At 36.6% G+C, this 27453-nt stretch overlaps 2 protein-coding genes and 1 long non-coding RNA gene across 14 annotated transcripts in view; 1 reads left to right on the forward strand and 2 right to left on the reverse strand.

The window, feature by feature from the left end:
• LOC105836336 overlaps nt 1-27453 on the forward strand; it is an 89552-nt gene that overhangs the window by 2188 nt on the left and 59911 nt on the right. The gene's annotated exons all lie outside the window — the stretch shown is intronic.
• LOC105836333 lies at nt 1068-15673 on the reverse strand. Of its 6 annotated transcripts, none has more exons than XM_036291796.1 (13): nt 13598-15673; nt 13163-13222; nt 11849-12110; nt 8627-9513; nt 8388-8514; nt 8114-8305; nt 7617-7795; nt 7329-7414; nt 6962-7181; nt 6556-6858; nt 6255-6437; nt 2465-5638; nt 1225-2101 (listed from the first exon to the last, which is right to left on the reverse strand). In XM_036291796.1, the coding sequence occupies exons 1-13, from the start codon at nt 13647-13649 to the stop codon at nt 2085-2087; spliced, it is 5742 nt and encodes a 1913-aa protein (XP_036147689.1). In that variant the 5' UTR covers nt 13650-15673; the 3' UTR covers nt 1225-2084. The 6 variants fall into 6 exon arrangements, with proteins under 6 accessions (XP_028049048.1, XP_012535740.1, XP_036147689.1 ...); XM_012680283.3 differs by having other exon boundaries at nt 2428-5638; nt 13175-13222; nt 13598-15666; XM_036291795.1 differs by having other exon boundaries at nt 2428-5638; nt 13598-15666.
• Nucleotides 20302-27453, reverse strand: part of LOC105836334 — a 71328-nt gene continuing 64176 nt past the window's right edge. For 5 of the 6 annotated variants that reach the window (XM_036291799.1, XM_036291797.1, XM_036291798.1 and 2 more), the window contains 8 exons: nt 26983-27086; nt 25238-25498; nt 24815-25117; nt 24263-24702; nt 23797-24176; nt 23099-23705; nt 22214-23005; nt 20302-21249 (listed from right to left, as the gene is read on the reverse strand). In XM_036291799.1, coding sequence (XP_036147692.1) covers nt 20914-21249; nt 22214-23005; nt 23099-23705; nt 23797-24176; nt 24263-24702; nt 24815-25117; nt 25238-25498; nt 26983-27086 — 3223 coding nt within the window. In that variant the 3' untranslated portion in view covers nt 20302-20913. Of the gene's footprint in view, nt 21250-21984; nt 22062-22213; nt 23006-23098; nt 23706-23796; nt 24177-24262; nt 24703-24814; nt 25118-25237; nt 25499-26982; nt 27087-27453 lie in introns of all 6 variants that reach the window. The other variant, XR_001139054.3, reaches the window with a different exon arrangement.

The raw sequence follows: 27453 nt of genomic DNA on the forward strand, positions 1-27453 counted from the left end.
GCGATAGCCATCGATTAGATCGCAAGAGCGCAAACGGGCGATTTCATTTGGTCAACCAAAGTCCCAGTGCGCATCGTTTCTCATTTTATCGAATTCAAGTGGTGCAGAATGTGCGGCAAAATCGGGGTCACTACTTCAGGACACCGAAAAGTGCATTTCGATCACGCGACGGCCATTGCCTTTTGCCGCGGTGACCCAAAAACCCTCCGAAGAAAGATTCCATTGAAAGTAGGAAGAACGGTTGACAATCATAAAAAATCAAAGGTAACGAAAGGAAAGTTATTTTCTTTAATGTCTGTGTTCGTATTTTCGTACATAACTTACTTTACTCTAAATGCTTTTCAACTTTTTTATTGTGCAGCCTTAATACTTTCTAAACTGTTTTTTGAGCATATACGTTTAATGTTTTGCTGATATTAATTTTTCTTCTAGTCTTTTTTTCTCACATTTGATACCCTTGTGTAAAGAATAAGTCTCATATAAATCTAAACAATATCCTCATGTGACGTTTGCTAAAGAAACGTTAGTGGCCATAAATCCTTCGGGATAGTAAATTTCGATTTCAAAATTTATAGCGAATAAAATGAATTCCGTAGCGCATATATTTTGAGAAAATTGAACTTATATCATTTTTTAAGAACTTAATCATATATTTATTTACACACACACACACACACACACATATATATATAATGTAGAAATCATATATATATATAATGTAGAAAAGGAAACAATTAAAAACAAAATTAGAATTTATTATAGATAGAATAACGTATTATGATTGTAAATTTTAGATGAAATTATTAACTTTAATATTACGTTTGGTAATATTACATTGGTAATATTACGTTTATTTATTTGTGTGTTATTTTTTTAATTACTAATTAATCATGGTTTGAAAATCTGTTATAACTTAATTCTGTGCTATGCTTATCTCCGGTATAAAATATCCGATATGAAATATCGTTTCCTATTGTCATCATATTTTATTGAAATTAATTTGCAAGTACATAAATTAATGTATAAGCAATTACATTAAAATCCCACTCTTGTTGTCTCTCTTTTTCTTTTTCTCTATCAAAATATCGATGGAACGTAATCGGCACTTTGGGTTGAACTTTAAATTCTTATTAATCCATTACTTTGTTATTTACATAATTTATGTTACGTAATTTGTCATTAATTAAATTCTAAAGCACGTAATAAAATTGTTAAAATAAGTGCTATTTTTAATAGATGTTTTTTAATTGTTTACGATTTGACAATTACAACATAACAGATATTGCATATTATATTAAATACTATATAAAAGAACGTTTTGTTGAAAACAGCATCTGAAAATAGAATGCACTACTTAGTTCCAATATATTAGATATAGTAACACCTTTATAACCTGAATTCCCATAAAGTCTACGCTATATTCTAAAATCTAAACTACTCTTTCGATATGTAATAATATATAGACAATGAATAGACTTTTATTTTATACTTGGTTTTATAATTCTTTTATACGGTTTTTTATATGTTAAATGAATGATTCAGGCTTAAAATAGGTAACACATAAGTAAAGCCTTTCTGCAAATTCAATTATTTATAAATATTCAGAATTTATTTAAGATGATTTAAAAGTAATGTTATAAAATTGTGACATATGAGATTTTACATAAAAAAAGCTTGCAGATGAATAATTCTTTGAAACTTTGGCATCTAAACGTATAGATATTTTATTAAATGCGATAATATATATTTACTTACATTTACTAAAAAGAATAAAGGTTAAATTATAAAATAAATATTTTGTAATTTTGTATATATAATGTTGATTTAATATTTTTGTACTTTTTCATAACAAACGAATTTGTGATATTCATTAACAAGTGAAATAATTCTGAAAACTTCTCCCTTTCTACTGTTTTCATTTCATTCGAGAATCGAAAGTACTAAGGACGAATTAAGAAGCGTAAAACTTTAAGTAGCGTGACTTCGCGATTTAATGGGTTTAGGTAATTCCTTGGCACTCGCGGATTCATTGGAAGAAACTGCGGGTATTTCCAACATCGCCGATAAATTCTGATCTTGCAAATTCATCCAATGATTCGTTCTAAAAAAAAATCAGATAGCTATTAGCAAGTGTAAAATTATCTTGGTAATTTGCGTACTGACAAAAACAATTTTATAGAAATTTTAAAACAGATTATAAATATTTGTTAAAATTTTAAGACTATTAAATATAAAAATGTAGACGAAATAGATATAATTTAATTAAAGATCTTAAAGGTATTTAACCAAACATGTGTTACGATTTTTGCAAAGTTTTTCCAAAAAACGCTCGTCTAGTCGATTATATAATATAACCAATCACGTTGTATATACATTGCCATTTCGAAGTGCAGATATTCATGCAAATAAAAAATTTAAAAGAAATACCTCTTAGGAATGTCAACCGGTGCAACACTTTCAATACCTGTCAAGAAAGTATGTTGGAGGTCATCCACTGTGTCACCTTTGCGATTATCATTGCGATCCTGATCGGTGATCACAAGCGTAGGTGTCGTCGATTTACCTTCGTCGCTTTGGATCACTTCAAAGTTTGTTACGGGATTATCAATAATCGGTCCTTTTACTGCAATCTTTTCAGATGTCGTTTCTCCATCCCGAACAAGTGTTTCTTCAAGTTTCTGCGTTAAATAGAGATTACTTTTGGGAATTTGGTCGACTATTTCGCCCGGATATCGATGCAACACGTTTCTCTCATAATAATACTGTCCAGCTTTCTTGGTAATTGATACGTTATTCCTTATCTGTTGCGCCAATGGTCTTGGCATTTCACTAGTAACTTCGTGTTGAGATGTATATCCAGAATGACCAGGATGATGGATTGTTTCGAATGTTTCACTGACGATTGTGACACTTTGTACTTTTGTTGGTTTAGGTTTGAACTTTTCCTCTTGTTTATGTATTTGATCACTAATCGTCGAAGTTTCTGGCCAATACGGAGTGCTCGATAATAATTGATCACTTAAACTAGATAGTTTTATGAAATTTTTATAAGAATCATGTTCGTATGAATTTATAGCGACAGACGGTTTGTCGACTGAAACTTTTGAAGATAATTTTAATTCTTCGTCTTTCTGATAGATCGGCTGGTTTGTTGGTTTCTGGGGAGAAGATAGAAGTAAATTATAAAACGGATCTTTGCTAAAAGAAGATTGAGTACTGCCTTCTTTCACATAGGATGAGACATCCGTCCAAATGTTTTGCGTAGATGACAGTATTTTTTGATAAACCGGAGTAGCAGCATAGTATTTATTTGTAGAAGATGAAGTACTCGAATATGTAAGTGTATCTTCTTGATAAGAAGGAATATTTGTGCCAGAACTCGGAACAGATCCATAAAGTCCACTTTGTACAGGATCCTTGATAGAATGCAGCGAGTCTTTTTTCCAAAATTGAGAATTATATTTGTCACTTGGTCTAGTAGTCGATAATGTTTGGTAGGAATTATCAGTGCTATAATTTAGTTTAATATTCGGCTTTTTTTGATGTGCATCAGGATCGTCGTAATCGTACGGTTTCTCATTAGGCATCTTTTGATAGTCATTTGAATTCCATTGTTCATGGTATTGCGGTCTATTAGGATTAGTAGGATAACCTCCGTTTGGTCTGTTAATCAAATCATTTTGTAAATGTAAATTTACGTTTGGTCTTTGTATAACATGTGATTCCTGATTCGGTCCATCTGGTCGCAAATTTGTTGAAGATGTAAATTTATTATAAATTGATTTTAGTCCATTATATAAATTATTATTTGGTCGCGAGTTATCTTGAGGTTTATGTTTATTATTATCTAGTTCAATATATAATTTATCGTTTGATTCAAAATTTGATTGAAAATTCGGCCGCGTTGGAAATTTATATCCATCATAACTTGATTTGTACGTATTATAAGATTCATTATTTATTACATAATTCGGGCGAGAATTTGGTCGTGCGGTTGAAGGTTTATATGTATTATAATTTGGTCTATGCATATGATGAGATTCATCATTCGATGCATAATTCGGTCGAAAATTTGGCCGCGTAGTTGTTGAAAATTTATGTCCATCATAACTTGGTCTGTGCGTATAAGATTCATCACTTAATGCATAATTCGGGCTGGTCAACCGTATGTTTGTCGAATGTTGAAGACTACCATAATTCGGTTTCTGCGGTTTTCGTTCATCGTTTAATTCGTAGTGTTCGAAATTTTCGGAAAAGTTAGGTGCTTCGGAAGTATATGCTGAAAGTGAATCATGAGACAAGAATCCGTAATTGATCAAGTAACCGTCGACTTCTGGCTTTTTGGTAGTAGATGTCTGTTGGAAATTTGTGTAATAAGTGTAGAGAGTAGGCCTAGGACTAGTGGCAGAGTAGTTGTCGTAAAAAATGTTATCTTGGGCGAGAGCAGGGGATCTATATCCATAGACTAATGGATTTGGATTATGAGGATCTTTAAAAGCGTAAGGAACATACGGATGACGTGCTAAATAAATACTCGAATGAGGAATAGTCGTCGATATCGGTTTTCCTTGTGGCTGATACAAAGAACTTATTATGTGATGGTTGAGATTCGAGCTGGGTCTGACAGGAGGCTGTTCCTGTATTTTGATATGCGAACCGTAAATACCTTCATTTACGAAAACAGGCGCGTTTACAGCATTGTTCTGGACAACGATCGTAACGTTATTGTTATCCGGACGCCCCACTGGTCTCTTTACGATGATTTTATTCTGTTGATTAACACTATTCCGCAAAGGCTTTGGACTTGCAGGCCTTAGATTTATAGGCTTTAGCTCTTCGGAATTATGGATTTTCTTCCTAGGATTGACATTTTCCTCTTTTAACTTAGAAACAGAATTATTTGTGTCGGTCGTTGTTCGTTTAGCTTTCTGCGAATTGTTAATGTCGCTATTGAATTCAGATGACCGTTCGGCCCAGAGTTCGAGGTCCAAATGTCCAATAGCCGAATCATCGCAAGAGAGACGTTGATTCTTCAACGTGTCCGTCGCGAGAAAAACGAACGGTTGTATCGTCTGAATGCCATCCATCGTTCGACACAATACTTGGGCTAAAGTGATTTGTCTGATTTGTTGCAATTGACCGACGGTGAAACTACTTTCGCTGTCGGGATTCTCGTACCAGAATCGATCGCCACGTCGCAGATTACTGAATTGCTGAGCGATTATACAAGCAAAAGTCGGACCGACCAGACCGCCAATTACCGATTTTTCCGCCAGACCGGCCGAAAAAAGATCGATATCCTCCACCGACGAATATAACGATTTAAATTTTCTTGAAACGCTCAGTGACATCACTCTATCAAGATCCTCAAAAGTTTTTATCGGGGACAAGCCGCAAGGCTCGCGCCATCGCACGTAGGGTGATAAGCCGTGATCTCTGCCTCGTTGAATATTAATAGAGGCGAGATCCATGCCGAATGCGAATCCGGGCGTTTGAAAAAGATGATTTGTCATTTCGTCGCTTATAAACTCATCTCGCTTCTGACACGGTTGATTCACTAGGCCTAGGAGAAGGCGATCGACGGATCCCGCCGCATCCAAATTCACAGGATTGCTGAACTCATCGTGGATTGAAACGTCTGTATTGACAGTATTAATTTTTTTACGTTAGATATTATACTTAATAATTTTTTGTTTGTGTAAAGAAAATTATGATTATATTATACTCTAAGCATCAATAATTTTTTTATTTCTGAGTTAAATATTTGCATTAGAGATTTTTTAAAGAAACATTTTGTTTAAATATTTATCATGTACAAAAGTACATATGATAATATTTTAAGTGTTTAACAAATGTGAAAAATTAAATAAAACTACATAAAGATACATAATATGTTACGTGATATCACAATTAATAAGTGAAAGTATATTTTAAGATTTTTAAGTTAAACGAAAGCACTCAAAGAAATTTGTGAGAATGATATTAGTGTTGTCCACTGTAAATATCAAATGTAACTGGATCTTTGCAACGCCTGTAAGCATTTAACCATGTATTCTTTTGAGTACATCACGATACAGGAGCGCGGTGCACGTGTTTCGAATATTCACGCGTATAAAAGTTCCGTTTGTTTTTCTCTAAGATTTATATTTAGTAGTATTGTATAAATTATTGATTTTAATCTCTCTAGTGATTAAACAATTTAGATAATATTTCTTATTGTTAAAATATTTCTTATTTTAGATAATTTTACTCACTGTTAAAGATGGGCCTGTGATCGCTATCAAACCTAATAAAACTTTGCTGAACCAATGAGTGTCCGAATCGATAAGCTGCTGCAGAAAATGAATTCGCAATGGTAGGATTTACAGTTGGATCGTATCCTTCGTAGTAACCTTTTTTAAGAACCTCTAGGTCAAAGATTCTCATTACCTGAGGGCCTGGGGAACGTAATTAATAGTTTTTAAAACGCTTCATCTCTTTCACGTTTTATGACAATATCGATCATGTTATCTTCAAGTGAATGCAGTAAATATCGAATTGGAAGTTGTATTGTACCAAGAATGATTGGCAGGAACTCTCGATAAGTTATATGTTGAACCACTGCGCCGACGATCCTTCGAGTTTCTTGAAAAAGTTTCTCGTCGCTCCAGTGGGAGTTGAGAGTGGATAGTTCAGTGGCTATTCTGTTGTGCAATCTTAAAAAGACGACGTGCAGGGACGTGAGAGCAGGTTGCTCGCTTAGACGTCCGTCGCCAGCCCGGAAGCAAGTCGTAGACAAAGCCCCGCGTTTGCACAAATCTGATTCTCGTTTCAAAAGTGGAGGTCTTCGCGACTGTATTTTTCCATATTGCAGTAAACCTGAAGAATCAGCGTTCAAGTTGAAAAATAAGGATACCAATAGCAACTAGAGAAAGAATTTTACCTTTTTTTTTCTCTCTTTTTTCGAAAGTGGAACACTTACCGTTCCGGAATATTCTCAGACTGTCACTGTGCATGGCGTTACTGCTGTAAACCATAGAGGCATCCAAATAACTGGTCACCTGGGTCAATTGCTCTCTCGGGCCAAATTCGCAGTCTTCTTTAGGAGCCGGTCCGCTTCTGAGGAATTCCAGACATCTTACGCCCAAAGGACTATAGAATTTGTCGCTCGGATTCACCGCTATTGGAAGACAGTCCGGATGCTATTGGCATACGTTACGAGTATATTTTCCTCTCGTATTCTCTCGCAGAAAATATTAAAATATTTCGCAAATTTTTTGAGTGTAAAGTGAAACGAACGTTATTGAAAGTTTATATATTACAAGTTTAAGTAGTCATTAATTTATTACCATGAACTCTGGTGGTTGAAAACCAGTGCCTCTTTGTAAACAACATTGTGGTATTGTGCCATTAAATCCTCTGCTTTGACCAGTTGCTATCAATATGATGGATATAACACAGATAAGAAAGTTATATAATCACCAGTAAATAATTGACTCCATAGGCAGGATTATACGGCGACCTAACTTTTAAAATATCCTTGGGTCGCCGTATAATCCTGCCTATGATAGATATAATTATACCGTTGAAAAACAATTTGAATTAAAACGAAATTAAATCAATTTTTAATAATGCACCTGTCAAGTCATGATCTATAAACTGTCCCCACTGCATTAGCATGTGAGTAATGGAAGCCAATGGTACGTCTTTGCTTTCGTGAATTAAGTTTGTTATATCTCGTGCGCTTGGGAGTGGCCTGCCATTTTTTGACCTTCTAATACTTTGAACACCATCGTGATATTCCGACGGAAGAAATCTGAAGTTAATTTTTTAGTACAGTTTTGAAAGGAAACATTCTCTATTTTTTATATTCAAAGATTATCAAAGTTATTACGCTTATATCTACACTGAGAGAAAAAAATGTTAAATTCAAATAAATATTTCTTTGAATAGTGCTAATAACATATTTTATAGAAAATCAATAATATTTATTTAAAACAAGTACTAGTTTTCTATAATTTAGAAAATATTACTTGTTTGAAATAAATATTATTAATTTTCTATAAAATATGTTATTAGCAGTATTCAAAGAAATATTTATTTAAATCCAGCATTTTTTTTTCTCTCAGTGTACCTTTGCATGGCAGACATCGCGGAACCCCACCAGGGGTTCTGCAGATTATTGCAGCTACCGTCAGACGTTCTGTATCTTAGGCTAGCCCGTGGACATTGAGGTGGTTCTCTTCGAGGACATTGTTGTTCCAACGAAGTTCTTCGGGTAAGCTTATTTCGAAATAAAGGTAACTCCAGTGGCGTATTAGGAAATCTGACAAGATGATTGGGGTAGGAATAATCGTAAAGTTTTTTATTTTGACGTTAGAAATTTACTATTATTACTAGAAACTTACTTATTCAAGAACATAGTGGTACCTTGAAGGGCTGCATACCCGAATCTCGCGAGATCTTTTGCTTCCTCTGACTGATCGTTAAAAGCCGCCACGTATCTCGCTGGATTATCGTTCTCCAGATAAAGACCTGTGTGTTTCGTATACGTGAAGATATTTTTTGTACATACGGATTTAATAGCGGTATCATAATATAGTGAAATTGTTCATAACAACTTAATAAATTTTTCTTGGATACTTACCCATTGAATATAATTTAGGTTCCTGAATATAATAAAGATCATGCATAGCTTGTAATCCAAAATTTGCGGCTTCCATTAGACCATTTTCTTCGAATTTCCAATTCTCTTGATCGGTGCGATTCTCCAGAGTTAGATTATCGGCTTTCGATTCATCGTTCTGCGTTTCCGTGATTACATTGATCTTTTGAATCGGCATGTCGTCCGACTTTTTAGCGGAGTGTACCTGCCCCATTAAAATATCAATATCAATGTCAGAATCGCAATTTGCTTCGACGCCATCGTTCCGTTCTTGAAGAAATTTCACTTGTTGCTGGGTGTTACTTTTTACATTGCTCGACGATTTTGAAATGTTAATTTTGATACTTCCATTATTCAGCGATTCGGTCAAAGATTTCTCGTCGAGCTTATCTTCCGTCTTTTTGGTTTTTTCATTTTCTTTTTCTCTTGCCACCGGTTCTGTTACTCTGGTACTTTCAGAAATGAGCGATGCGTTCAAAAATTCATGTCGGATGCCATCTCCCGCCTGATTCGTCTCTTTCACAGAAATGTATGTGATTCCGTCGGAATCTCTCGACTGTAACACATCCACTGCTACCTTTTCTATTTCTTTCTTTAGCAACGGATGTATGTATTTCAAGCGTGTTGCTTCGACAGGATACGAAGTATTTACGTTGCTTTCTTGGATATCCGGGGTTAAAGGATTGTAGTCCGATGAAATATTTACTCGCTTCCTCAGAGCATCCGTCGATGTGAAAAACGATAGCTCGTGTTTGCCGGAAATTCCTACTTCGTGATTTGACGTTTGGCTTTTAGTGTAATGTTCTGCTTCATCGTTTGCTTTCCCCGGTTTCGATGACAGTGCACAGAAGAGGGAAGAAAGTATAAGACTGAGAATTAAAATAATAAACTGTTTATTATATATATATATATATATATATATATATATATATATATATATAGATACAACGTGACATATTGCGCATGTGCCTATTAGAAAGAACATTAGAGATTTGTATTCTTGCAAATGTTTAACAGTTAATATCAATTGTAAATGTCTGTTGAAAAATTGTAAGCAAAAATTCAATGGTATTCAACACTATGCTCTTTTCATGTTCGAAGCATTTCATATGGTATTTCGATAGCAATCCGACTTTCACTGATATGTGCATGAGTTCTGATATCGATCGTGTTCAAAGTAACATTCGAACAACATTTGTGTGTCACGTTTTTCCTACTCGTGACATTGACTTTATCGCGAGCTAATCTACATGCTCAAATACGGATATTATATTTACACTCTTGATATAACGTATACGGGTACCGTTTATCACAGCGCGGCTTTTCTCTTGCATTTTCGCACATCCCGCCTATCCGAATAAGTACTTAAAGTCTTGTTATAAAGAAATATAATCGTATAAATTGAATTTGCAACATATTGACATTAAGAATTAATTGTGTTATCGTATATTGAGATCTCTCATAATAAAATACATGTTAAGCCATGTAATACATGAAAATGGATCGATTAATTTGAAGAAAGAAAGAAAGAAAGAAAGAAAAAGGAAAAAGGAGGACTGGATGAATCGAAACATTCACTAAATGAAACTCGGCACCTCGAGGCGTTAGGATCGAGAGAGATGTAACGGGATCGTGAATTGTAGAACGGCGAAGGTATGACTAAAGATATTATATTGACCTTGTTGAATCGTTGAAGAGATTGTCTCTTGAATTTTTCATTAGCGAATACATCATAAAAGTATACAAATGTGATATGATGTAAAAATATTAATATTTTTTAATAAATATTTATAATTCTTCAACATTAATCAATAATTTGTTTCTACAGTTTGATTAATGTTTACAAAAATATGAGATAAAAGTCTTTAGTAATTTAAAATTCAGTACAGATTTATAAACGTCGGCAAACGTTGCTTAAATACAATGGCCGAGTCACAATTTGATTAGAAATACATTTCAGATGCAATTTGTTAGTGACGTTTGTAGGTTTGTATTAAGGAAAAAAAAAGGAAACACTTATCGATATCGACTCACAAAATTGTAAAGTGCATTTTGCCCGGTGACACGACCCTGGTTGCACTCACAACATGCGGCGGTGCATACTCGACAGCGTAAAATCGCGAAGTGTCAAAAGAAGACGTGGAAACGATAGACAGCAAAATTGAGAAACGAAAAAAATGAATTAAAGGAAATGACACGGAGGCACGTGTGAATCGAGGCGGCGGCCTTCTCGAGGACGGTTAACCAGGTACTAACCGGTGATCAGATCGGTCGACTGGTCTTATCCGCAAGGATGGACCGTGCCTCCGGGCTTTGCTTTTTCTTCGTCGATGCCGGTGTCGTCGTTTTTTGCGTATTTTTACTGTTATTCGCGGCGCCTCGGCGCGTTATCTTATTATTTCGACTGTCCGCTGTTGATCATCTCGTTACGGGAAGACTCCGTTTTGCTCGAATGTCGCGTGGCAGGAAGACGTAAGATCAAGCTTTCTATAATTGTGTTACGACGTTTACGGTTTCTCAGATATGGATTCAGAACACTTATTATACCGGCGACAAGACAAGTTAAAATGAGATTATACTAAATTAATGCGTCAGTCGCCTCGACTGACATTTTCTAGACTGATCGCTGGTCTTTGATCGTTTACAGTCTTATAAATTTATATTAATCCGGTATCGTCGAAATGGATCTTTTATATTTACCACTTAAGTTCAATGACTTCCGGAGAAAATGATATTGTAGTTAAATTCTTTTTGCACGTATTATTAAGTTTTATGATCATATGATTTTGTTATTTCTTTTCTCTTTCTCTCTTTCTGTTATTAAGAAGTGAAAAAAATTGACATAAAATACGTACTTTTATACGTTTCATATGAACAAAATAATTTTTTTTTTTAGGTACTCTTTTAGAATTAAACTTTTAATGTTTTAAACAATTTTTTTAAATTATTAATCTATTTTATAAGGATGTTGGTTTTAATTTACTAAAATTTGAGTATTTATTCATAAAATGACTTATATTTTGTGTGTGTGTGTGTGTGTGTGTGTATGTGCGTGTGTGTGCGTGCGTGCGTGCTGGAATAATTCTTAAGCAAACAAGAAATAAGTTATTAGAAAATTATCCTGTTGAGATGGAATATATATGTGTAGCGCGGTGTCACATATTTTACTGGATTATTACAGAATTAATAACAGTGAGTAATTACCTCAGTGTTTGGCTGCTTTTTCTTGAGCTTGCAAGCTCGCTATTGCTTTGCCCGTACCATATAATACTTTTGCGCGGACCTGGACTCTTCTCGCTGTTGTACAGGTCGTCCCAGACGTGGACGACGAGTTTCCGGTATTGCCACCGGCAGTTGTGCCTAATTGCAAAGTGCCACTCGCATAATTCGCGCCTCTGCAACTCGTGCAACCCTCCGACATTGTGCCGTTGCTGATATCGTATCGCGCTATTGTCGAGGACTTTCCCTAAACAAACAGTAATCTCACGATATAACAATAATTGTAACGAGAATTAAAAGAGATTAAAAACTTAAGGAAACAAGTTTTTTTTTCATTGCGACTTTGAATTGAATATAATACTATGTAAGTTTTGTATTTTTTATTAAATTAATTCAATGTCGAATTATTATCGTGTAATTATGTTATTTAATTTAATTTAAATTCTTAATACTTGATAATTCTTCTAATATCTTAATTAATTATACATTGTTTCTTAAATCTTTACAATGTCTCGAATATATAAATGATATGTCAATATGACATAATAAATTGAAATAATTACTTACAAAATTCATTAATTGAGAAGCATTGTTTTACGTTAACAAAAGTAGGTCACGTGTGTTGAAAAATGCGAACGTTTGAATAGCAGCACTAAAAAAGAGCATGAAGCGTATTTGATGGCTGTAAATGTCAGATCATGTCGCAACATCGGACATAACCGTAACAGTGTCCGTTAATATATTAAGCGTCGTGTCATGTATATATGTACTCGAGTGATTCTTCTCCCGGGTAAAGACTACATTCATTTTATATCGCCTCAATTGTATTCGCAATCTAGGCTACTTCTTAGACACAATAAAAACGTGTGTATTGTGTGTTTAAAAAACCATTTTCTATCTTTTGATTTTTAATTGACTCTGCTAATCTAATCAACAATGGTATAATGTCACTGTCGACTTGATGTAATGATTATAATTACATCTTGTTACAGCGTCATGGAAATTATTTCTTAATTTGATCTTTCTCTACAATTAAGCTTTTCGGTAACACACTTTAAACTTATGAACTGAAACTTTCTGACTACAATGTTATTAATTATATATGACAGGTATTAATCATACTCGGATAACATTATGCAATTGAACGATGCAATTTTTTGTTATTCCTTCGCAGTCGAAGGTATGTCGACTGTCTGTTATAATGTGCGGAGTGCGGCTCTGACCCGCGTGCCGTTCACCATAAATCCGGGAAAATCTGGGTTAATTATACTAATGGCAATATATGGCGAGCTTTCCTACCGGCGACCTTACCGGAAAAAGGCAAAACTCCGTAACTTCCTTGCCCAGTTAAAGTGAATTCTATGAAGAAACATAGCTCAATGTAAAAAAGATACAAACGCGCGCGAAAATAAATTCAGTAAAATTAAGCATGCTATATATTTCACAAATGATATGCTATATGTGTAGAGAAATAAATTTTTCTTTATTATAGGGCTTTCTCTCTATATTGGATGTCAAAGATGTATTTATAATTTTTCATGAAAAATTTTTAAAATTTAGTAATAAAAACGACTTTTTTAGAAGACTAATTTGAAATTTATTATTATTAAAAATTGTAATATATATATATATATTTTTTTTTTATTCTTGTATTTGTATCAAATATGGAACAAATCAAAATGAAATTATACTCTCGCTAATTTCTCTTAGCATCATTGATTATTGTAAACTTACTTGTTCCGGTGGATTCTTTTAAAATGAATCGATCGATTCCTGGCTTTATCATGAACTGTTCCAAACTACCTCGCGAAACATTCTCCCTAGTCAGTTCACTTGTTCGCAGATTTAGAAAGCTCAGTTAATCCTTTTGGGTTGGTATCGATTCGGAAAAACGACGCGTTTTGCCTCGGCCTGGAATGGAGGCGCGCGTTCGAAATCGGCGACAAAGGAAGTCCGCGTCCACGGTACGAAGGCGCCGAAGGAACTGATCGACCGTGTTCCAAATAGCCGGTCGGTAGGCTTCACCGAACACTCGTCTCTCTTTTCTTCTTCTTCCTCCGCGTCGTGCCGGTCGTTTGTCGTCGGCGTCTTCGCCGTCGTTGGAGTCATCCTCTTCGTCGCCGTTGTCCACATTGTCCTTGTTTGGAGGGGATGAGGGCGACAGGATGGACCGAGATGGCCGAGATCCGAGTAACTCACGGTTTGGACTTGTAGTTCGAAGCTACGAACACCATTCATAAATTATAATGTTGAGTTAAATTAAAAGTGAATGAAAATAGCGTGATTTATTCGATTTTTTTACATTTTTGAACATTCTATATGAACATAAATTTTTATCAAAGAAAATTTTAATTGATTTGGTTGACACGTTGATAGTGAATTACAAAATTGGCGATCTTAGGGTTGCATTGTCCCTGGCAATCACACATGTTTCGCGTAGATTTACGAATTTGTTTGATGAAAAATTTGCACATTTGAAATCTCATCCCCGACTATTCGGTCTTGACTCCTTCGCTTGGCTATGACTCACGATCGTGAACTCCGCGTCACAAAGAGGGAGAACGGAGGACGGCGAGAAAATCGGCAGTCGTTAAAGAGAAAGAGCGGAGCGGAGAGAAGAGGTATGCATTGTGGCGTGCGTACGGTTTAAACGCAACTCTCCGCGATACGTAACCTTCGATTGGTAAAAATCTGAGCGGCGAGCGGCCGATCGGACCTTGTGCCCCGTATAATTCTTTCGCAATGCAGTTGTACACATGCACGTGCGCGACCGGGAGATCCGTGTAAAGCTAACGCGAACCGGACAGTGCGAGCGACGGTTTTGCGAGAAGAGGGGACACGGTCGCCGGATGCGTTTCTGGGCCTCCGTAGACCTTACGGCCGCGCGAGGTTGAGGGATGGAAAGTGGGGTATTACTCAATGAAGATTTTGCGATAAAATTGGTAAATTTTTCGTTTGCCCTATGCTTCTATTTAGAAACGATTATCTCAAAGATGAAGAAATTTTTTATTTTTTTATCGGTAAAATCACATCACTATCAAAGGTGCAAATAAAGCGTACGATCTACGTTGTATGAGTACAAAACTATGTTTTGTACTTTGTACTTCGCGGGGTACAATGCAGGCTATTGTGTCAGCAAACTGCTCCTACGGCTGTCACGCGGAACAAGTTGGCGTAATAATTTGATTGATACTCGCGTCGCTTGTTGCATATTCAGCCGCGTGTCATTGCCCGACTCGTTGCGTCAAAATTGCCATTAATAAAATCTGTTTTGCAAATCTGTGCACAGCCTTGCATCAGAATGCACCGTATACAGCAGGGCATCGATCGCGATCTGAAAGTTCCATGATATCAAAAGAGGTTGTAAAATTAAAAAAAAAAAGAAATTTTGAAAAAATAAATTTGACATCTTCAATTCTTGAACAGATTGTCGATTTAATATTAATTTATAGTTGTAAACGTTATTGCTATCTTTGAATCACTTAACGCTCATTGCTCCATAGTAATATTAAATTGATTACACACACGGGAGTAATGTTAATAGCATATTTGTTACCGTAACTGTATTTTAATGGTTTCAAAATAACTTTTTTTCTCCTGATATTTTATAAAACTATTTGGCAAAACTACAATTTATTTTCTTTAAATGCACACATCTCAGCCAGAGAGAAATCTCGAGTCTGAATCATCCCTACGTTAATTTACACGTGTATAATGGTCGTTATCTACTTTTTGAGATAATCGAAAATCCCGTTATCGCGCGAAGCGTCTTTCTTTCGTGACGCCGTGTAATTAAAGTTCGCCAAAGCGAACTGACTCCGCACTGACCGTATACCGTCGCGCTATCAGTATCTCGCCAGTGGGTCAGTCAACAACGGGGTCAGTCGAGGGCGAATCCGGACTGCGGGTCAGCCAATCGTGTACGTTCGCGCGGTTGTCCGTGTTTTCGCGACAATGAATATTAACTGTATACGTATACTATACACCCGCAACACACAGTTAAATTTGTGTCGGCATTTCCGCAGTGGCGTAGCGCCGGTTTTGCTTGGCCAAAAGTAAGTCTGAAAGAGGCCATAGGCTCGATCTGATGGAACTGCATCTTATAATAGATGCGGAGTTCTTTTCTTTTTAAGTTTCTTTTTATTCTTTTTTATTTCGCGCGTCCTAGTCTTCAATAAGGAGACCGACAGACCAGGTCAAATTTCGCTCCAGTATGACAGCTCTGCTGACGCAATTAGCGGTTGCCGAGTAAATTATTAACAATTATCGTCATTAACTATTATCGCAATCACGTAATAAACAAGAGGCCGGTGGTTTGGATTACCGAGACTTTCTCTCGTTTATGTTCCTCTGCGGTTTTCATCCTATTCAGTAATTAGACTTGTCTCATGCTTAGTTGGCATTGTTTGTAAAAATTTACAAACGGCGGAAACTCATTCTCTGCCGGAAGGGCAGAAAATAGGATTGCGTCTAAGATGGGGGGGTAAGTAAGGAGTAGGTGGTCGTTCTCGTGGCAAGACGAGAAACAAGACGGAAGTGGGTCAGCAGGACTATCGGTCGCCGAGGGTCCGGGTTCTTGTCTGACTCGTGCGCTTGATTCGCCGGAGGTGATGATGCTGGGTGTGGAATTGGATAGTATCCAATGAATACAGGTTGTTACAGAAGAAATAAGACCTGTCAGTAAGAAAATATGTGAAAAAAATTCAATTTATTCTTATTTTTACTTTGCTTGGAAAGGGAAGAATTATATTCATTAATTAATTCCACACTTATTATACATGCTTTAAGCAAGCCTATCAAAAGTCAAACTGATATATTCTCATTTTTGTCAAAAAGAAAAGAATAATCTAATTTGCTAATTAGTCATACATTATACTATAAACAAACCTCTCAAAAGTCAAACTAATTGTTTTTATTTTTTACAAATTTCTTAAATTTAAGTTAAACTACTAAAGCATACGATTCGTTTATAACTTAATCAATTTTCTCTATTTATTTCATGGAATCGATTAATTTGGTTTTTGAGACTCTATTGATGAACAATGAAGTTGGAAATTAAAAGAAAAATTAGTGAATGGGTAACGAGGTAATCCTTTCTTTTTAATTATAAAACGAGCAAAGCAGAGACGACCTTTCTTCTCATTTTATATCTCACTAATTAAGTATGTACTTTCACTAATGATGTACAGCGCATGCATAATTGGAGAATTATAAGATTGTAAAAGTAAAAGAAAGACAGAATCATCTTCCCGTCCATCGGTTTTTACTTTCTAGCGGGATATCGCTAAGGTCGTGACGAATAAATTCCTTCGAGACTAATACAATGTTATACTTTATTTCGTGCGTTTCCGTCGTAGTACATTGTCCCCTGCCGAAAAAAAGGGGGGAAGAAGTCAGTCGCAACAGAAACGAAGCCGCCTTTTCTATACAAACACCAATTCGCTACTATACATAATTTATTCGCGCGAGCGTTACATCACTCTTTTTATGAATCACACGTTCGAGTGACATTTGTTTCTGGACACGAGGTAGGGACGGGGAGGGGGGGCAATGGGATCGGGGCGCGAGAAGAAATCTCCGTTCTTCGGATTTCGACTAATTAACTCACATCGCCGTCGCGTAGGCACAACTATAATTTACATCGCGATGAGTAGATCGTATAGAAACGATAATTTTTTTTTCTTTCGCATTCTCTCTCTCTCTCTCTCTCCATAATATAATTTCTCCCTCTTCCTTGTGCGTGCGGTTGCTCATTTTCTTCGAAATATTTACAAATATTTCAGTCACACACCTTCGTTGGCTCGGCCCGCCTCTCGCTTTTCCAAGTCGTAATATTTGTATAACGTACTAACGGTTATTTTACATTCAACATCGATAGACATTCACGTAGTGCTAATAAAATTTCTATCTTCTCGATCGAACGGAAAGGAGCGCGGGTGGTCGTCCGCTCTCAACGGTACGATCGTGCGTCTAGGCAAAAATAATGGAGAAGAAGCAGATGATACAGACTGCATAATTAAATCGACACACCGTTGGCATTTTTGGCAAGTATCAATCAGCTTGGTACGAAGCTTACTGTAAATTATAATTTCTTTTTTCTGCCTGCGATATTTCGCAGATATTTTTCGGCAGATTCAACGTTGCACAGACTTACGTATGCAGCCAGCGAGAGTTGCTCTATCCCCTAACAATTCATCGATCTTTTGCCACTTGGTCGATAAAAAAATATGTGCACCATCCTCGTTAAATGCAGATGGCCCCTTGGTGCACGATACTACTGCTCAATAAGTGTAATATTCGACGAAAGTCTTCGAATATACAGTCAAATCGGATCTGTGACGTGAAGGACGGATTTCACGATAGATACCTGCACGAGCATCAGAATTATGGCTCTTCGCTTGATAGATCGATATTACGCAGGCTTTCGACCGATGAAACCAGAGAAATATGGATTTACAATCGACACACGCACACATACATACACACATATGTTCTTTATCTTCATTCCACTTTGACACTTGTATTTCATTCTTTTTTACTGTCCGGATAGCCGAGAGAGAAAGATCTCTCTTTTAAATACATTACTTTCTTCGCTATTGATCAAATGGCTACATATAAGTGTATATGTTGCGCTAATTTATCTTGTTGGTAGATTGAATACGAAATGTGCAACGCGATCTCGAAACATTTGAGAAATTCGTCGCGTTATAATATATATTGTGCAGTAATATTGTGCGGTTGGGGTATGTTCAGCAAACCATTCTACACTTATACTGATACTTGTTATCGAATCGGTTAATACGTCGATTGCCTTTATCGTCGTTCTTTCTAATTGAGTACAATCAGTTACGCATGCACATAGCAGGCGACGTACTCAACTATATACTTTGAAAATTTTACTAAAATTTATCTTTTACGATAACGTTTTTTAATTCATCTTTTGATTATATATTTTCTTCTTTAAATTTTCCAAGATAAATCTGATCCGAGGCCTATGCCTGTTTTGCTGATTTATTAGATCAATTTTAAAACAATTTTACAAGATAAAATAAATGTAAATTTGTGTAACGAAACAAATAATATTCTATATGCGCCATAATGTAAAACAGAAATTATGAATCAGAACAAAAAATACATTTCATTTGTTATCTTTAAAATAATAGTAGACATTAATAATACTCTTTGTTCTGTTATATACAACAGTCTATGAGCCTCTTCGTCTAACTATACTAATAATCAACTATAAAACTAGTTCAGATGTTATTCGTCGCCTTAGATTCAAAATATTCTTCAATTAAACCCTTAAATTAACCTTCTTTTTCTTTTCTTCCATTCCATAAAATTTTTTTCTTATATTTTTATCAATAAAACTTGTCGGCATCAAAATTGATCATGCCTCGCCTAAAAAATATACTTTTTACTCTAAGCTGTTTTTAGATGATGCTACCAGACTTTAGGAACTGTTTATTCTTCATTATTCTATTTTGAATATTCGAAAAAAGAATATACACTGCGTCGAATTGACACGCATCAAAAAACGCACATGAAATTATTTTATTTCCTATTTCTGAGCCTGGTAACACGGATCTAGTCAAGCAGAAAGTGTGTCATATGTAATCTTTATCGATAACTTTGTTATAGATTAAAACGTAAAATATTTTTTTTTTACACAGGCATTTTATAATTTTTATAAATATAAAACTTTACTGACTTCAAAAAGATCCTTATTGGTTCGAGATATCCAAGTATATATTTATCCTACATCTGTCTTATGCTCTAAAAACTTTTACTGGTTTCATAACGGAGAATTATACTTGGGTATAACGAACTATGATATAAGGAATAATGAGATCTCTCCAACAGCTTATATTTGCATGTATCATTCATAATATATATAATATTGAATAAAACATTGAGATCGGTACATAAAATATAACAATACGTTTCGAGTATTATTCATTTACGAACTAACATTCGAAGAATATTACAGATTATGCTTGAATTTTTGAGTCGGAATGTACATGTCTAAAATAAAACAGACTTCTATTTCACCGGTACTTATCACACTCGTAACGATCCCTCGAAGTTATTTATGTCACAAATTCTCATAATCATTAATTAATTGTTTTTTGAAAAGCATCGATGTATTTTAATTATTTATATGTTTCTTTAATGTTTCTTAGATTATCGTATAAAGCGCGTTCTACTTTTAACAAGAAAATTTAAAACGGAATATAATTATGTCGAAAGAAGTCCAAATTTTTTTCATGAAAAGAATACCGTTTTGTTTATAAAACGTAAAAAGTACAACACAAAAGACACAGAAATCATTTTAATAGTATAAGTAATTTTTTAAAACATTGATGAATTTTTCGAGATTAATTCACATTGATTCACTAGCGGATTCTGACGTCGATAATGGGGAGAGAGTAATCAAATTTTTTGGTGAATATCGTATATCGAACATCGGACAATTTGAACATAGTGAATCTTATACATAAGAATTTGATCCACAGACGCCCACGTTAATCGGCCTGCATCATTTTACTTAAATTTTTTAAACGATCCAGTAATCCAGTAAAACTGATTTCTTAAATTTGTGTGGAAGAGGGGTTTTAACCCCCCCCCCCCCAGAATCCGTTAGTGCATTGCTTTAAGAGACCAAGCTTTTTTTTCTTTTTTAGTAAAATAATTTTGAATATACAATATTTATTTTTCACAAAATATGTATCGGATCTCAAGTCACATTCATTCTAGAATATCATAAATTGGAAGAAAAATTCAAGGAAATAGCTATCGAATTCATGAAGCGTTATACGAACTATTTTTTTTTCTTTTTTTTTTTAGTCGCCGTTCACTAAAACATTTCGTTTGTTGATAGTGCCGTTGAAGATGTGCCGTTGACGACTAGGATGCTTTATGCGAAATATCGTTATTAGGGAACGTTACGTTTACACATACTGACGTAGGACGTACTGAAATTGAATTTACATTATTCGCTAAGTCGGTAAGTAGATCGTTATTCGCTTAGGAATACCGCTTTACTTCTGCTATAAGTACGCGGTGTGTTTACTACTATGCTCAAGAGCAGCAAGAACATCCTGTTTTTGCCTAACGTATAGCCGTCCCTTTTTCCATGGATTCTGCAGCTGAAGCGGCTTAAAATCGTCCCTTAAGCATCGTTCCCGCGCACCAATTACGGCAACTAGACAAAAGTTTGGTAGCTCTTCAGCCGTATAAGTGGGCCCTTTTTGTCCTTTTAAAACCACTGCCATATTTAATTGCTTAACAACAAGATCCACGACTTCCCGTGCCGTAGTCCTCGGTGTTACGTGCAGCTTTAAACTGGTACCAGCTGCCAAACCAGTCTCGTAAGCCGCGTAAACCTGTAACAATATCATGATATATATCTCTTATATTTCTAAATGATTTCATATATGAATAAAAGAATCAATTTGCAAAATGCAGCGGTTTCGAATAAGGAATAAGTTTATAATAAATGCATACAGAATTTGAATCAATAAAATGTACGACGGAAATCGCATGTAAATGTTAAATCGATATATAAGCTCATGTGTAGTATACATGGTGTGTCCGAAAGATTTCAATGACTCAGTGAATAAAAAGAATATACAATACAATAAAAAGATATTAAGTATTTTTATAAATTAGCGTTTTTTTTTTTATTTTTTATTCACGAAAGACTCAACTTTTCCAAAATTTATTAAACATTTTATTCAAAAAAAGTTGGTATACTTTCTTGTAATTCACTAAGCTTTTCAATCTTATAGACACACTTTGTGTTTAGACAAAGACTGGAAGAAATGCAATATATATCCACAAGCCAATATCGTAAAATTTTATATACAACATGATACTGCCATAAAAATTATCTATATTATTAATAATTCGTACTTGTATAATGCAAACTTTTTGACACGATGTTATACTGTTATATAACACATTGCACAGACATAGATTTTCTTCAAAATAGCTATTACAAAGTGTAAAAGTCAAATTAAGTTTTTCATGCCTATTGTACTGATTTTGGCACATTAAGCATAATATTTAAGCATACTCGAGCAGAGCAAGCGTTGAAATTTAGCGATGTGACGGCTTACTCAATATATCCACTACATCAGTTTGCACTAGAGGACCAAGTGAGCTTTTAATTATAATCAGGTTAGACTTGTGTTCCCTAGGAAGGAAAAACATTATTTAAAGATTGTGTGTCGCGAGTCCAGGGGGATTTTAATGTTGCTGAAAATTGAACTTTTCGAAATGTCGTATCTATGATAACTATTAGCATGTAGAAGAATCAACCAAATAACGTGAAATTAAAGGCTGTACCTGAAGAATGCCTGGCAGAGGTGCCGGCATCATTGTCGCTTCTTCCTTCTCCTCATCTAAGTTATCCGTCGGAACGGCAGCCATCGCCGCGACGCTCGCAGTCGGTTTAGACGTTTTAACTTTGACTGGTTGACCAGGTTTCAAACAGGCGTTTGAATTTGTTGCGGAATATTCGTCGCTGCTCAGCGAGTGCAGACTGTCGGAATTTGTGTTGCTCACACTAAGCAGACTCGTGGTGTTTGTCATCGCCGTAGAGACACTCAATAATGAACCGCTATAATTCATGGGCTTAATACTCAGTAATGGACTAGTGGTAGCCGATGCCGACGTTATCGTAGAGGAACGATTTCGCGGACTGTGTTTGTACTTGGCGAGAATCAAGGTATCTTCGGATTTGGAGGGTGGCAATCTCACATTCTGTAACGGTATCAGATGATTCGCACTGCTGGTAGTCGTCAGATTGCTCAAATTGCTACCGCTGCTTATCGGTGCGCACGATTTCGGCGGCTCCGAAGTTGTCGACACGTTCGAGGTGTTGCTTCCTTTGCGCACGTATTGACCACTGGGCAGTTGTTGCTCGCTTTTGCTGAATTCTGTCGTAAGAAGATTCGAGGACGATTTCGATAGATTAGGACCGGGCCAGCTACCACGCCCGGGACTCGATTTCACGAGTTTAGGATCTCTAGGTGGTAATTGTAATAAACTTCGTTTCAAGCTGTTACTGTTGCTGTTTTTATTTCTGTCCAGACTTAGCAGATGCTTCATAGATATGCCAATGGTTTGCGATGCAATCTGCAAGAGAGTAGTTTAATTAATAACAAGCAATAAAATTATAAAACAGACATGTAAAATACATTACAGAAAGTATTACGTAATAATAATTACGTTTTGTTGGGATGAACCGCGATCTCTCGCGAAAGTTATAACGTCGATCAACCATCGGGCGCCTTTCCACACAGTGTTCACTTGCGACTGAAGGTCTTGCAATCTTGCCAGTTTGTCCTTGGCGACGCTCAGCTCCAAGGAACTAAAGGCTTCTCTATGATTATGCTGGGCCTGTGCGGTGTCCAGTTCCAATATACAGCTGAGTCTCGAGTAACGATTGATCACGTCTTTCTGATACGTATTCAAATGAACCATCTCGAAGACTTGAATCGGCAATGACAGGAGATCACCGCGCTGTAGTAAGATTTCTCGCGTGCCAGGCACGCAGCAGGCGGTTTCGGCGGGTGGCACAGTAATAAGAAACGACACGTCATGAGTCAGATCGATCACCTCAGCGTCGTATAACCGCTGGACAAGTGAATCCTCGGGAGTGATTTCCATGTAATTGAACAGTCGTCGTGCCGTCGCGGCGACCAGATCGACAAATAGCTTCTGTTGTTCCGTGCCTTGCGCCTCATTCGTCACATTCTCCTTCTCTTCGGATTCCTCCACGGAAGCCTCGGACGTACAAATGCGCGTTATTCTCTTTAGATAGTCCCATTCCTCCCTTGACAGATAAAAGCGAAAGTATGATAATACAACAGACAATCGTAACATCGAATTGCGTAACATAAGCTTATTTTGTATTTTAAACTTACGCTGACACGTGCGGATTGTCGCGAATTTTACAATGTGGCAATACGTTTGGAGATTTCGTGGGAACAACGACTTGTATGAGATCCACGCTACTTTGCATTTTCAAATAACCGAGATATAAACCCTTGGATAGTTTGATACTGCTGACTTGGTGATATGTCATTTGTTCTTGTATACTAGTCATCAATATATCAGCGACGTTGCTATCTTCGTGCGTTATGACCTTTTTTATGACTTTACTGAGCGGCAACCACCTGCTGTTTAATACAGAAACCAATTTCGGCGACTTTATATAATTTACAGTAGAGAATACTAAGGTCCCTTGAATGTCTCTGATAGGTTTATGATATAACTGTCCAAGGTCTTGTATGCACAATGCAGCCTGCAAATAGAAATATCAAACTTGGGTTATTTAGCTAAATAAATTGAAAATTTTCAGTATTTTTAATAAGCGATACACAACGTTACCTGCATTTGAGCAGCAGCTTGAAGTAACTTTATCCTAAAATGGTTCGTTGAGCTGCTATGACTCTTTTCCATATCCTGCCGAAGGGATTTAACGTCGTCCCAGGTACAGGCGACTTTCATGAGCCAATGAAAATCGTTGTAGATACAACTGGGATACGTCTCATCGATCTCGATCACTGGTAAGAAGTCCTCGTTTGTAACAAGAACCTTGTCCTCGTGATAGAGTAGGCACGCTAGAAACACTCCTCGCCTGAGATTTTTCTGGAATTTACTCGTCGCCGTGAAGAGCTGTTTTATCGTTGTTTTCTTTTTGTGATTTCGCCTCTGCACCGCCGGCGTTTCTTGCGTATATTCCGGTCGCCTTATGTCGGTGAACAGAGTGTTGAGCTGTTCCAGTCGTCCCGCAAATCTGGGCACCCTGCCGTCTATATCCCTCCAACCTTAAGTAGTAAAGATTTTTTTAATTACAATGAATGTTTGAACGTGACAATAAATATCGATTAATATAATCGTGTTGCTGCTGCAACAGTAATATAAGTTTACGTTACTCACTGCTAGGTGTAACATGTGCGGGTGTTGAGTTTCTGAATCTGCTGTAGCCTTTCAAATTTCCGGCGGCGGCGCGAAAATGATATTTCTGACCTTGAGTTAGACCTTCGATCCGACATTCTCTCTGCTTCATGTCTAGGACTTCCCTCTCATCGCAAATAACTGAAAAATCATCGTGCAGACTCCATTGGACTTTGAATTTAGTGCAGATCGGAGAGTCGTGCGAATCTGGCTCTTGAAATCTGACTGTTACCGATGTTGTTCCCGTGACATCGATCGCGACTAAGAAAGGTATGTCGGGTGGGCCTGAAATAAAAAATTGATCTTAACATAAGAGCATTTGTTAATAAATTTATCCTTTTAAAAAGATGATAGATATTACATTTTCAAGCGCGACGTGAGAAAGTTTAAATTTATTAAACTCACGCGCTTGGTCGAAACCCAGTAACATTTTTCTGAGAGCTCTGGCTCTCCTTTCCCACAGGGCAAGTTGCTTATCCTCCGTGTTACCACCACATCCCGTGAGGTTGTTATGTTGCGTGGAAAAACTGGCCCTATGACTGCTGGGTGGTTCCAATAGGGTTGTTCCTCCGCTACCGGAAGTACTGCCACCGAGCTCTTGAACTCTGTGTTCCGCTTCCGAAAGCAATGACGCCAAATGGCTACCCAGAGATTCCGGAGACTTGACTGCGCCAATGGAATATTATATACACCATTATGTATTCATACTCGTTATAGAATATAGTTAAATATTATGAATAGACGTATTATTTTAGTTTAAAGCAAGTTTTACATTTCAATTATAAATATCTGAAACAGCGTTAAGTCATATTTTGACGAACGACGGTCGTTATCATCGGTACGTTGTCCCACGCGCGATTATTACACTAATTACGATATTTGTATTTCGTAGCAATCGATAGCTGCAACATTGTTACGATGTATCTTTACAGCAGACGGTTTTAATTGCGATTAATTGGCAGCGTAGTTACAAATGTAAGATACTTTTCAACGCTGAGTAAGTGGTGCAGAACAAGGAAGACATGCTCAGAAAATGATTTATAATATCGCATACGCATCAAATCGCGAATCGACGAAGTTGAATCTCAAGTTGTCCTTATCGAAATGTTTGCAGGAATCTCCCGTCGCGAAATTCTCCGCAAAAATTAATTCGAAAGAAGTGTGCCCTAGCCGCTCTACATTTTATTTTCGAAAACTTGTCCCTAACGATGCCACTGTTAAAGCGCTAACAAGCGTAACGGGACAAATTAAGACGCGAGAAACTTTCGCAAAGACGAATGAAGCTCGAGTTGCTGACTTAATAACGCGCGATTCTCCGGTCCCGCTCGACGGCACATTTAGAGAAATTTATCTTCCTGAACTTTTATCCCATTTTTCCAAACGAAACATAATTGAGAGACGGGATGCAAGGCAACCCGATAATCCCCAGTACGTTTGCTTTCGATTTTAGTTCTATCGTCGACTAGGCTCAATGTTTTGGACGTAGTCTCGTTGCAGCGGTCATGGCGAAAATTGATGAGAAAGCTCGAAAGCTACTCGTCGCGTTGTTTTTATTTTATTCGCGGAATGTTTGATCGAAAGAGTGTCGCTCGCTCGCATTTACAGTTCATACGCCATCCGGCTTAACGGAGTACAAGAGCAACCGTCGAGAAATGTTTAGATACCGCCACCGACTTTACAATTCCACACCGCAGCGTACATGGCTCACGTTCGATCGTAATTACGCCGGAGCTCGATATACCGAACAAAGGGGGACATTATTAAAAACGTTGCGGGGAAAAAAGCGCCGCGTTCAGCGAGGAGTTTTCCGTTTTTTATTTTGCGCATTTCACGTTCCCGCTTTTATATTTATTCGTCGCAATAAAACTCGACGGCATTTTTATTAGAGACTACGGAATCCTAATTGGAATCTCCCGCGAACCACCGATTTTCTTGAATTTTTTTGCGCGGCAGAAAGAGAAGAAAGAAGAGAGAGAGAGAGAGAGAGAGAGAGAGAGAGAGAGAGGTTGAGGAAGGCGAGAGATTATTTCACGCGGGAAAGCGGAAAAGCGAATCTCGTGGAAAGAGGTACGGATCAACGAAATTCGTCACGAGCGTAACGAAGTTCTCGCTATGCGGCAAAGTTTGTAATTGGATTCGATTGTACTTACATTGATTCCCTTCCTGCGCGCCGAACGCAACCAGCATTTTTGCCAACGGCCTGTTGTTGCTAAGCACAGCAACGTCCAGCGGTGACAAGCCGTCGCTGTTAACGCTGTAAACAACGAGATTGCAAATAACATGGGCTAGTAGTAAAGTTTACTTTTAGATCCTTTCGTAAAAGAATAAAATGAAAATATAGCGAGATGTTTCACAGTTTTTTCTTTTGCCAAACTTTTCTCTCTCTTTTTTTGACGTTATATCAAAGCACGGCGGAACTTTACATGTCGTTGTACGCGACATTAAACATGTCCATTGTCTTTTATTTCACACCTGCTTTATCCGGCGTTGTATAAAAATAAAATCGAAAAGTTTTAGCCATTGACTCTATCTACAAGTTAAGACGGAATTTCCGTTAAAAAAACTTGAAAATAAAATAACTATCGACCTCCTAATACTATTTACATAGTATTAGGAGGTCG

This window comes from Monomorium pharaonis, chromosome 9 (assembly GCF_013373865.1).
Source record: "Monomorium pharaonis isolate MP-MQ-018 chromosome 9, ASM1337386v2, whole genome shotgun sequence".
NCBI classification, from domain to species: domain Eukaryota; kingdom Metazoa; phylum Arthropoda; class Insecta; order Hymenoptera; family Formicidae; genus Monomorium; species Monomorium pharaonis.